Genomic DNA, 12713 nt, shown 5'->3' with positions numbered 1-12713 from the left:
CAGGGCTTCCTGGCACAACTGGGGGCCAGGATTTTGCCCAGACGGCTAATCAGCCTCCTGCTCTTGTCAGCCGGTGGCCTCTGTGGCCAAGGACATGGTTCTGCCCTCTCAGCCTACCTCCCTTAGGGAAACTGAGGTCACTCAGCAGGACTGGGGGGCCTCCTGAGAAGCATACTGTCCCTGGAGGGGCTCTGGCAAGGCCTGTCACATGCTGCCTATAAGGACGAGCGGCATCAGCATCTCTAGAAGGGCTGAAGCGGACTCTGCGGTGGACCCCCCCCCCCCAGGATCTCTGAATGTTGTCCAGTTTGCGAGACACTGGCGCAGGGCCCAGGGAAGGCAGTGCTCAGAGAAGAGCACGGCTGCACTTACTGAGTGGAAATGATAGCTTCACTACTCCTCCTGAGCCCGGTACTTTCATTGCCGCTTTTCTCAGCATTTACATTTACTGACCCACTTAATATGTTCCCTTTCCCAGCAATCACCATGGACACACAGAAATTTCAAAGTGAAAAAAAAAAAAATGTAACCTGTAAATTCAAATTTAATGACACTCCCTGGGGATGATTGTTACTTTTCTAAGGGATTAGTCCAACATTTATTCATTTCAATGTTTCGAGGTTTTGAGTTTTTTGTTTTTCTTTTGAAGCCAGTACTTGTTTTTTTTTTTTTCTTCATGTGGGTTGAGTGCTTGCCCTGTGTACTAGCCTCTGTATACATGATTTACTCTAATTTGTTCAGCAGCCCCACAAAGGTAGGTAGTGTTCAGACCTCCAGCAGGATCAGAGAGGTTAGGTAACTTGCCCAAGGTCACTCAGCAGAGGGAATGACAGGGGCTCTGAATGACAGTTTGCCTGAGGTCCATTGTCCTGCTGTGGCTGTTGCCTCCAGGGAGGGGGCTGTGTCAGAACTCCTGGTCTGCAGTGTCAGCTCCCAGAAGGGACTGAAGCACATTTTTCTCTTCTCTAGAAAGAGAGTTCTCTTTGTTCACTTCTAAGAGATGTATCTCCCAGATGTCTATCCAAAACAAGAAAATCCATTGCCTTAAGGTGAGTAGAGGGGCACAAACCTGGACCCCTTGCATCCCCAAAAGCTGCAATAACTTCTAGTTGGTTCCACATCTCTGCACTCCCTGTCCACCATCTCAGGGAGGGATCCGGGTCACTCTAGGTCTGCGTGAGTGAGTAGAGCACTGCAGGGTCACCCCACAGAAGTGCAGTGATTGGGGGATGAGAGGAACAGAAGCAGTTTCTAAGTGTAGGCTCAGCTCAAAGTGTTTTCGTATTTTTTCCTATCACTCCTCATCATAAACCTGCACTTGGCTCTCCTCTCTGATGTACGAAAGATGTTTAGGGTTCAAAGCTGGTGGCCAAGAAAGAATTCTTGAGACATCTTTGATGCAAAAAGGACAGGACCCATGGGCAGAAAGAGCTGCACTGGGGTTGTGACGAGTGGCTGGGCCGTTACATACTTCCGTGTGGGGAAGGGCTTAGGGAGAACTTGAGTCTAAGGAATTTTGGAAGCAAGGTTTCCAGGACCTTGAGGGAGCTAGCTATTGTTGGGATAAGGTCATTTCACTGTCTGATAAACCCTTAGTCATGAGACCCTTCAGATGTCTGTCAGTGGGTCATATGCTTGCAGGATGATTGCCAACAGGTATCTTGGGGGGTTTAGAGATAAAGGAAGTTTCCAAAGGAATATTTATATGTTAAAGTAGATTCACAGGATCGTGGGGGTCAGGCTAGGATTGCCTTTTGCCCTTTGCCAAGTATTAACATCGAGGCAGCTGAGCTCCTAGAAGAAGGTCACTCTGCCTGTTTCAAGGACTTGTCAGTGGGCTGTAGGGAGTAAGGAAACTTGATTTGTCTTCTGCCTTTGTTTCCCACATCATGCTTGACACCACCTTGCCCGTCTCTGCCCTGTGATGTTCCCTCCTAAGTAGCTCCAGCACCACCTCTCCCCTCCATTTTGCCCCTCTCCTGTCCCCAAATTCAGTTTGAGCTCCTCCACTGTTGTCGTAGGATCCTGGATACCTGCAATCTTTTCCATTTTAGTATATGTGCTACCAAAGCGAGCACCCTGCAATCTTTTCAAAATGCAGATCTAATTATGTTATACTGTCACCCCCTGGTCCCACCCTACTCACCCTACCAGAAACACCCTCCCCCAGCCCAAATGAAAAATACCTCCCAAACTTCAGAAGGCTTCCTCTTGCCTTGGGGTAGACTGACCTGTGTGGCCCTGCCATGACCTGTCAGCCCTATCCCCACCCTCCTCTGCTCTTGGGGTCCCACTGCAGGGTTGTTCTCTCAGTTCCTTGTAGACATCACATCCCCTACCAACACCTGGCCTTTGTACCTACCAACACTCCCTCCCCCACTGCCACCAGCATCATCAGCATCTCCTCCCATTGGTAACATGAAACCTGCCAAATGCTACCTAGCAAGGCATACTTTTTTCCAGAGAGCTGGAAAAAAATGCCTGGGAAAACTATGAATGAGGCCTTTTGCTGCCCCCCCCCCCCTTTTCTTTAAAGATAAGAGAGAAATAGATAGCAAGAGATTGAGCATGAGTAGCGGGGAGAGGGAGAAGCACACTCCCTGTTGAGCAGGGAGCCCGACATGAGCCTTGATCCCAGGATCATGACCTGAGCCGAAGGCACACACACCTAACAGTCTGAGCCACCCAGGAGCCCCATTGCTGCCCGTTTTTGTAAGTAATACACTTACTGGCACACAGCTGAGGTCACTGGTTGTCTGCTGTCTTCGACGATCTTTGCTCTCCAATGACAGAGTTGAGTACTTGTCGTACAGACCTTATGGCCTGCAAAGCTGTAGACATTCACTCTCTGGCTGTTTGCAGGAGTGTGCAGGGGACAAGCACTCATCCTATCCCAGCTGAAGCCTCGGGGCCAGCGGTCTCTACCCTGCTCCACATTCTGTCCCTTGTTCTGCGCGCTCAGAGCCCTCTCCTTCCAAACTATGGAATTATTCAGTCATTGCTCTGATGGCTGTGTCTCCCACTAATCTTTAAGCTGTAGACCCACATCCTTGTTTCTAATACCTTTGTTCTTAATAAGCAGGATAGGAGGTATGAGGCTTGACTCATCATTAGACCAGCCTTTCCCCTTTGCTTGGAGCTGGGTGGGCGGTGTTTCCACCCTGGAACATTCACCAGGTATTTGAAATGAATGGGTGAAGGGTGTGCCTTTCTGTTGTAAAATGGGATAAAGGCCCACTGCCAACTCCCGCGTGTTCTCAGGACAATCGCTTTTCGAAAACAGGATGTGAGGACATTTGGGGATCTGGCAATGGACATCCTTCTAACTGGCAATCCCAGTATTCCTTGGAAAGTCTTCATGTCCCCATAGGGGTTGAAGGTCTCTGGTTAAAGCCTGCTCTCTGTTCTGAAGAAAAGATTCATGGCAGCCATACTCTTCAGTTTTAAGGGGCAAAAAACCACTTTATTGATATTATAAAAATCTAACAGAAACAAAAATAAGGGAAATCTGCACATACATGAGGGATATAGTAAGCAGGAAAAGAGAATAAGGCAAAGTTATATCAAATCTGGTACTTACGACATCCAACCTCATTATTGGGGGGAGCCCCCTGGAGACAGCCAGGCTGGAGTCCTGATGGAGAGGTCTGGGCCGAGCATCCTCCCCTCCAGTGAGACTTCAACTGACCCTATTAACTTCAACTGACCCTAATAAGGGCCCTGTTTATAGGGCAAATAAGTATTTGTAGGGCAAATGACTGGGGTCTGAAGTGAAACATTTGTTTGCCTATGGCAGTTTGGAGCAAGCTGCATTTCTATGTTATCATGTCTTTACATCTTCAAGGAGCCTGTGCTAGGTGTGCTTGGCTCCCCTCTGGGATGCTGGGGCAGCCAGCCCAGCCTGGAGGCTGCAAGGCAAATTTTATAGCTCTTGGTGTCCAGACCAGAAGGGCCAGTTCTGACCTAGTAGGTCAACTAATGTCAACTAACCAGGCTCCTGAGGTCATTTACGCAGCACGAGTCTCACAAACAACAATCTTTAGCCTACCTGCACCCATGTGGGACACATCACAGAAACCATCCATACAATACATTCCCCCAATTCAGACTGCAGTTGTGCAGCCTCCATGGCCCTGACACTAATGTCACTACTTTAAGTCCCTGTCATGTGGTTGGCTGCTCCCACCTTCTTGAGATGCTCTTTTTTCTTGGCTTCTATGTTGCCAGACTTTTGTGAGTGCCTTCCTTCCTGGCTGGCTCCCTGTCCTGTCAGTCGGTCTGACATGGCCCCTTCCCCTCTACCTATGTATTCTCCCCATGTGGGTCTCATCTGGTCCTCTAGATTGATTGATTGATTGATTGATTGATTGATTTAAAGATTTTATTTATTTATTCATGAGAGACACAGAGAGAGGCAGAGATACAGGCAGAGGGAGAAGCAGGCTCCATGCAGGGAGCCCGATGTGGGACTTGATCCCCGGACTCCAGGATCATGCCCTGGGCCAAAGGCAGGTGCTAAACAGCTGAGCCACCCAGGAATCCCTGGTCCTCTAGCTTTAAATGTCACCCATATGACAGTAACACTCAAATCTGCCTCCCCACCCTGGCGTACCCAGTCACCCCCTGGCCCTCACCAGGGAGGATCTCAATGTGCAAGGCGGGAGGAGGTTGCCAGGAGGTTGCTAGCATCCAGCATCAATTGTCTCCCGGAAAGGGGCAGCAGCCTCTTCCTGGGCTCCTCTCTTTCACCCTTGCCCCAGCCTGGTCTCCACACAGTGACCAGAGTGACCTTTTCAAAGACTTACACTAGATGAGATTGTTCTCCACTTAAAACCTCCAGTGGCGGGCAGCCCAGGTGGCTCAGCGGTTTGGCGCCGCCTTCAGCCCAGGGAGTGATTCTGGAGACCCGGGATTGAGTTCCGTGTCAGGCTCTGTGCATGGAGCCTGCTTCTCCCACTGTCTGTGTCTCTGCCTCTTTCTCTCTCTCTCTCTCTCCCTCTGTCTCTCATGAATAAATAAATAAAATCTTTAAAAAATATACAGATAAAAATAACAAGGTTTAAAAAAAAAAAAACCTTCAGTGGCTTCTCCAGTGCACTGGAATCAAATCCAAACTCCTTAGCCTGATTTGGAGTACCCTGCAGAATCTGACCATCACCTCCCTCTCCAGCCTCTTCACATCCTTTCACTCCCTTGGTGCCGACATCAGCCCGCCAGACTTCCTTCTGCCTCTTGGACACTGCAGGCCTGTGTCCAGTTGGGCCCTTGTTCTGTGACCTTTGCCTCAGTGTGCTTTCCTCAGAATTCCAAGGGAATGGCTGGCTCTTCCTTGTCCTTCAGAGTCTAATTTCACTGACATTGCCCTAACAACAGCGATCCTGACCTCCTAGCTACTCTCATCACATGGCTGATTTAGTGCCCTGTATAGGGCTGCTCACAGACTGGTGCTCTTGCTGGGGGATTTATGTATTGTTTATGTCTAGGCTCTATTAGAATGTAAACTCCATGAGGACAGGGCCCCTTTACTCACTGTTCTATCTCCAGTTCCTAGAACTGACCCTAGCACAAAGAAGGCACTCAACGAATACTTCTTGACTTTATGAATGGGGTCATCTGTGTGAAATCTTTTTTTTTAATATTTAATTTATTTATTTGACAGAGAGCACAAGCAGGGGGAGCAGCAGGCAGAGGGAGAGGGAGAAGCAGACTGCCCCTTAACAAGGAGCCTGATGCGGAGCTTGATCCCAGGACCTTGGGATCATGATCCACACTGAAGGCAGATGCTTGGCCAACTGAGCCACCCAGGCTCCCTGTGTAAAGTCTTGGTCCTGTGCTTAGTTTATAATGGTGCTTTCTCTATAAGTGTCCTCCCCGAAGATGTGTAGACAAAGCAGGTACTGCAGAGGGATTGCTGTCACTCAGAGACCAAAGTCAAAATATTATTTAATGTTTTTGCACTGCCTGTCACAACTGTGTAAAACAAAATGTATTTCCTTTGTACTGAAATACATAAAATCTGACGATTATTTCAGAAACCCAACTAAAAATCCAGGTTTCTGCCCCAGAAATAGAAATAATCAAAAGCTTTCCAGCCTTGAAAGCAGCTGAAGTTTTACTGGGTGAACCAGGATGAACTAGTGGAATTCCAGGGTGAGAACAGAGCTTCTCACTTGTTTATAGCAGACCCGCTTTCCCATCTGCTCACAGAAATAGCTGTGTTCAAAATGTTTTTCAATGGCAACAATCTTTCTAAGAGTCCACAGTTGAGTTGCTTTAAGTCTGACCTGTGATTTGCCCTTCCCTTGCTTAGATTTGGGGTCGGCCCAGTGGGAATGAAAAAGCCTCTAACTGCGTAGGGTTTTCACTCTGAGGCTTGGCTATAAATAAGGGCTCCTACCTTTTAAAGGTGGGGTCATTCATTCATTTAACAAATATTAGAGAAGATCATCAAGGAAGGTCTTTATAAAGAGGCATCATCAGAATGCTTACCTGCAAACAATGGAATCTCCTCAGGAAGAAATGTATTAAAGGAAAACAGTTGTGCACCGCTCCCCTGGGAGGGCCAGTGGGTTAGTTTCAGAGGCCATGCTACCAAGAATGATGCCCAAACCGTCCCACTCCTGAAGGGTACGCTGCTATGCCCTGACCAGTGTTCCTGGATGCTCAAAGCTCCGCTCTGCTTCCTGTCAGCAGTCTTCCCCAAACTGGAGTCTGCATGGTGCCACTTCGTCATGTTGGTCATTTATACTTTGAAGTGTCAGGCAGGTGTAGGAGGGATCCCAGAGCATCTAAAGGACAGACCATAGGTGAAATGTCTGCATGCCAGCCACAAAAGAAGTTGAGGGGAGTACCTTAAGTCTTTCACCTTGGGGCATGGGTCTTGTGTATGTGGAGAAGGAAGGGTACACATGTGACAGATAACACTGCCAGGAAGAGCCATTTGAGCTGAGAACCAAAGGATGAGAACTCGGCCATTAAAAGAGTGAATGGAGGGGCACCTGGGTGGCTCAGTGGTTGGGCATCTGCCTTTAGCTCAGGTCATGATCCTGGGGTCCCGCATTGGGCTCCCTGCAGGGAGCCTGCTTCTCCCTCTTCCTGTGTCCCTGCCTCTCTCTCTGTGTTTCTCATGAATAAATAAATAAAATCTTAAAAAAAAAAAAAAAAGTGAATGGAAGAACCTTCCAGAAAAAGGGAACAGTATGTGCAAAAGCTCTGAGGCAGGGATCCCTGGGTGGCGCAGCGGTTTGGCGCCTGCCTTTGGCCCAGGGCGCGATCCTGGAGACCCGGGATCGAATCCCACGTCGGGCTCCCGGTGCATGGAGCCTGCTTCTCCCTCTGCCTGTGTCTCTGCCTCTCTCTCTCTCTCTGTATGACTATCATAAATAAATAATAAAAAAAAAAATTAAAAAAAAAAAAAAAAAAAGCTCTGAGGCAGAAAAAAAAGAGCTTGAGATAGTCAAGGAACAGAGAGAAGGCCAATGATACTGTCACCAGCACAAGTGGGAAAGAGGTGTAGGGGTCAAGGCTGGGGAAGTAGCAGGGGTCAGGTCCTATCCAGTTTGGAGGGTCATAGTAAGGAATATGGATATAATTTAAGTGCTACGGGAATCCATGAAATAGGGAAATGACACCATCTAATTTATATTTTTATAAGATCACGTTGTCTTCTGAATAAGAGGAATGTAACAGTAGGGGACACAAGACCAGTAAGGAGGCTTTTGTAGTTGTTTCAGGAAGAGACAGTGACAGCAGGTGGTAAAAAGCGAAGACCTGAAATGTGTTTTGTAGCCAGGTCTTTCAACATGGGCTAACCCATTTGCTTTGGGAATGGGGAGGTGGCATAGGGAAGGAAAGGAAGGAGCCAAGGATGCTTCCCCTGTGAGTGGCTTAAGCATCTGAATGGCCCCGTTCACCAAGAGGGAGAGTGGAGCCATTTGGGGTAGGGGCAAGCTACCGAGTTGAACTTGTTTACCTTTAAGATGACTGTGAGAAGCGTGGATGCAGATGATACCTAAGTGGTTCAATCTGCAAGACCAGGCTTTGGAGGAGAGGTCTGGGTTAAAGGAAGAATAAGTCTTACCGAAGTTGCCTGTATCTGTGACAAAATATGGGAGCTAGGAGTGAAGGACCACCATGGAGCCATAGGTAAAGGCAGGAAAACACACAAGCTTGGTTCCAGAAGATCGAAAATTCCCTCTATGTGATGCCACCTCTCAGTTGTACAGCTTTCGACAAAACTGAGCCTCTATGTTCTTATCTGCAAAATGGACGTCACAACTGACATTCGTTCTTGCAGATTCAGTCCAAGGATAGGAAATGCCTCAGAGATTGCTCAGTCGAATCCTACCAGAATGTCTACTCATTTTACCAGAGTTTTCCCAAGTTCCAGAGCATGGGTACAGTAAGGGTATTAACAGTCATGACCCCGACTCCTCCAGCTCATGTCCATACCTGCTAATACCAGATCTGCGAAGTCCACTGCCCTCCAGACACTTCTGGGCAGCCCCAGATTGAATCTCACATTGGCCCAAAACAGACTCCCTGGGGGCATGTGGGTGGCTCAGCCAGGTAAGCATCTGCCTTCGGCTCGGGTTCTGATCTCGGGGTCCTGGGATCAAGCCCCATGTCAGGCTCCCTATTCAACAGGGAGCCTGCCCCCGCTCCCTCTGCCCCTTCCCCTCCTACTTGTGTACTCTCTATCAATAAATAAATAAAATCTTTAAACAACAACAACAACAACAAAAATAGGCTCCCTGGCTGCCCTGTCCCATCACAGCTGAGGCCTCAGCACGTGGAATGTGAACAGCAGGGTGACCACATGGGGCAGAAGGGGGTTCCATCTCCTCTGGGCCTTGGTGAGGAGGGATCTCAGAGCCGTTTTAGTTCACCCCCCACCTGCATAACAGATGCCTTGCCTCACACCTCGCACGGTTACTGGTCAAAGCCCAAGAGAATAAATGGGGAAGTGTTCTCTCCAGGCCTTACAACACCATTCAAGGCACGTAATTATTATCTTTATTTGACAAAGGGAGCAAGAGACTCGAAGTAGTGAACACCTGCCCCCAGGCCACGCAGCTGACTTCAGCAGACAGCTTACTGAGCTCCTTCTGTATTGCCATGCTGCCTCTCCAACAAATAGACATAATCCCAGGATTTAAATCTATTTAAGTGCATTTGTTCTCTGCTGGACTCCTGATCTCTCTGAGGCCTGTTAACAAGGAGCGTGAAGCTTCATCGAGCCAGCAGCGTTTTCTCTCTAACACATCCCAGCACCCATTTTAACACTATAAAAATCAGTAGCTGTTGGACAGCCGGCTGCATGGTACACAGGAAGCCCTTGCAGCGCTCTCCCCATTCAAATATCGTATTTATATACAAGCAAAGTGGTTGTTGAGGCTGGTGGACTGCTTGTCTGCCGCTTGGTGGGCCATCTGTTTAACGTTGCCAAACTCCTCCTCATCCTTAAAGACAGAGCAAAAGTGTCTTCTCTCCTTGGAAGCCCTCCAGATCTCCCCCAGATGGAATCGAGCGTTCCCCACTCTGGCTTCCGATGAGACTCTGCTTCTACCACTAGTGGCAGACTATTAGTTGTTCCCCAATACCTGAGATCCTCTTGGACCCTAGGAACAGGACTCCTATCTTAGGAAAGTTGTAACCATGAGCTGGAAGAAATCAGAGCCCCTTGGGACTTATACAGCAGAAACACCAAACGAGCCCCGGATCGCCCACCTTCAGGCTGTTTTGTGGCAGAAATTTCTACCTAGTTTGAACCATTGTCATTTTGAGTCTCTGACACTCACCTAACCCCAACTTACATTACCTCTCTAAGGACTATGTGATACTTTCTACCCCTTAATGTAACTGTCTATTTACCGTTCTCTCCTCTGCTAGCCTGGGAGCCCCTCTGGGCAGGGACTAGGTTCCAGGGTGTGCCCAGTGGCAGACATAGTAGCAGTTGCTCAGTAAAATGTCCCCTGATGGAGGTGCCAGGATTGATTGTGTGAACGATGGCAGCAATGCTCACAGAGCATTTCCCATGAGCCACTCATGTGCTTTGCTTACATGAACTCACTTAAATCCTCCTAAGAACCTAGGGGGAAACCAAGACAACCAAGAGGTTCAGGGACTTGTCCAAGATTACCAGCTGTTTTGGGGGACAGGCCTGGGACTGGCACCCCAGCCTGCTCCATCCCCAGCACCTGCATTTTCTGTATCAGCCACCTCTTGGCCTTGCTCCTGGGTTGGAGGGCTGAGTGCTCAGGCCATACTGAACAGGCTCCCTTCACATGTTCTGTCACCAAGAACAATGAGAAATGTGTAGGAAATGTCATTCACACTATATTCCTCTCACAACCATTTTACTAAATCTATTTTTCTTTTTTCTCCTCCCCTGGAGTCTCCTGGTATAAGTTCAACCACTGAGAAAGACTCTTTGGCCAAGAAGAGTTTACCAGATAGCTCACAAACGCAGAATGCCACCAAAGGTACATTAACTACCTAAAAGGGAAATGTAGGCATTTGGGTTATGATCTCCCAAGCCCCAGTTTCTTGGGTTTATTCAAACATAACTTGCCACCCTCGTTTACCCTTGTAGGGCTAGCCTGGGCCTTGGCACCAAGTAATATCTTAAGAAAGGACAGAATTAAATTTTCAGTTCAACAAGCCCTGATGAGGTTCCACCTTATGATAATGAGTTCAGCATGGTGCTAATATCTGTGGGGAAGATAGGTTGTTAGCCATGGAAGAAAAAGCCCTAAGACATGATTGCTCCCCACCCCTCCATTAGAAACCAGCATTTATTGAGGTAGGAACTGATTTGTGTCCAGGTGTTAATTTATGAAGGAGACTGAGTGACTACACAGGCCAGTGCCTTCGAAATAAAAGTTTGGTACTCACAGCTCTAGAAACAGAGGCCCAGCACGCCACACACAGCCACAGGAGGAAGCATCAGGGTCCATCAGGAGGTAGAACACAGCAAGGGGAAGGCATAGGCCACAGTCTTTCCTGGGATTTCTTTACAAAAGATTAGGCAAGAAAGTGTAAACAGGTTAAGGTTAGTTAGAGTGATTCTGGTGGCCTTTGGGGCATAGGGCCTATCCCTAGTTGTCTGGCACTTGGCCCTGGGGTGACTTAGTGCAGGGAATAAACTGCCTTAGTGTGCAAGAGTTAGAGAAGTCAGTGGTTCAGAGCACTCTGGGTTACAGGGGAGACGTGAACAACTCTGGCCATTAATTTTGCCTTAGATGCCAAATAAACAGAGAACCTAAGAAAACATAGAACAGAAACACTTAAGTATCATTCTAGACACTTTTATGCATGTTATCATTATTCCAAAAAATTAAACAATCCTTTGTCTTGGTGAAGAAATGAAGGCTCAGAGTATATGAATTATGGTTCAATCAATCTGTTATTAAAACAAAATAAAACAAAACTTGAGAACCACCATTGAGAGATATACCCTGATTCTAAACAGGGATAAATATTTTTAGGAGACTTTGCAAGTCCTCAAAATGTAAGCATACAGTTGACTCTTGAACAATACAGGGCTTAGGGACACAGATCGTACCTCTCACCTCAAAAATCCATGTATAATTTTTGACTCCCCCCAAAACTTAACTACTAATTGCCTACTGTTGACTGGAAGCCTTACAGCCACACAAACAGTTGATTAAACAAGTTTTGTATGTTAGATGTATTCTATGCTGTGTTCTTACAATAATGTCACCTAGAAAAAAGAAATTCCTGGGATGCCTGGGTGGCTCAGTGGATGAGCATCTGCCTTTGGCTCAGGGTGTGATCCTGGGGTCTGGGATCAAGTCCTACATTGGGCTTTCTGCATGGAGCCTGCGTGTCTCTCAGGAATAAATAAATAAAATCTTTTAAAAAATAAAAAAGAAATTACTATTAAGAAAATCAAAAGGAGGGGCATCTCGGAGGCTCAGTAAGTTAAGCAACCCACTCTCAATCTAAGCTCAGGTCTTGATCTCAGGGTCGTGAGTTCAAGCCCCATATCCAGCGTGGAGACTACTTAAGAAAAAAAAAACAAACCCAAAGGCCAATTATATATTCAATTCATGAAGACACATGAGTCAAAGAGGAAGTATTCAAAGGGACTTAGAAAATATTTTGAACCGAATGAAAATGAGACCTTTTCTCCTAACAGCATTTAAGGCTATAGATTTCCCTCTGCACACTGAGGTGTTTCACAAATGTTTGGATATGGTCTCTTAATTTTTATTCAGTTCAGATTGTGTTTCCATTTGTAGCTGTTATGAAGAATGTTGCTATGGGCATCCATGTATAAGATTTTGTGTGCTATATGTTTTTATTTCTCTTGAGTATATGTAAACCAACAATTTGGGTTGTTGGTACAATTGCCAGTTGCACCAGGGTACAATTGCCAGGTCATTATGGTGACTTTTCTTTTTTAGATTTGATTGATTGATTGATTGATTGATTTAGAAATAGAAGGAGAAGCAGGCTCCCTGCAGGGAGTCCCATGTGGGACTCCATCCCAGGACCCCGGGATCACAACCTGAGCCAAAGGCAGACAGACGCTCAACCACTGAGCCACCCAGGTGTCCTCATTATAGTGACATTTTGAGGAACTGCTAAACTGCACTCTAAAGTGATCATCAGGGCAGCCCGGGTGGCTCAGCGGTTTAGCGCCACCTTCAGCCCAGGGTGTGATCCTGGAGACCCGGGATCAAGTC

General features: G+C 47.3%; 1 protein-coding gene across 2 annotated transcripts in view; it reads left to right on the top strand.

Annotated features, from left to right (window-relative positions):
• Positions 1-12713, top strand: part of FAM227A (family with sequence similarity 227 member A) — an 86763-nt gene that overhangs the window by 31387 nt on the left and 42663 nt on the right. Inside the window, exons 11-12 of one of the 2 annotated variants that reach the window (XM_025984224.2) lie at positions 970-1049; positions 10397-10484. The exons of the other annotated variant lie outside the window; for it this stretch is intronic. Coding sequence (XP_025840009.1) covers positions 970-1049; positions 10397-10484 — 168 coding nt within the window. The remainder of the gene's footprint in view (positions 1-969; positions 1050-10396; positions 10485-12713) is intronic. 2 annotated transcript variants of the gene reach the window in all.

The sequence above is a fragment of the Vulpes vulpes genome, unplaced genomic scaffold (genome assembly GCF_048418805.1).
Source record: "Vulpes vulpes isolate BD-2025 unplaced genomic scaffold, VulVul3 u000000677, whole genome shotgun sequence".
Classification (NCBI taxonomy): domain Eukaryota; kingdom Metazoa; phylum Chordata; class Mammalia; order Carnivora; family Canidae; genus Vulpes; species Vulpes vulpes.
Note: the sequence above shows the minus strand (reverse complement) of the source record. Positions and strands in the feature narration are given on the sequence as shown.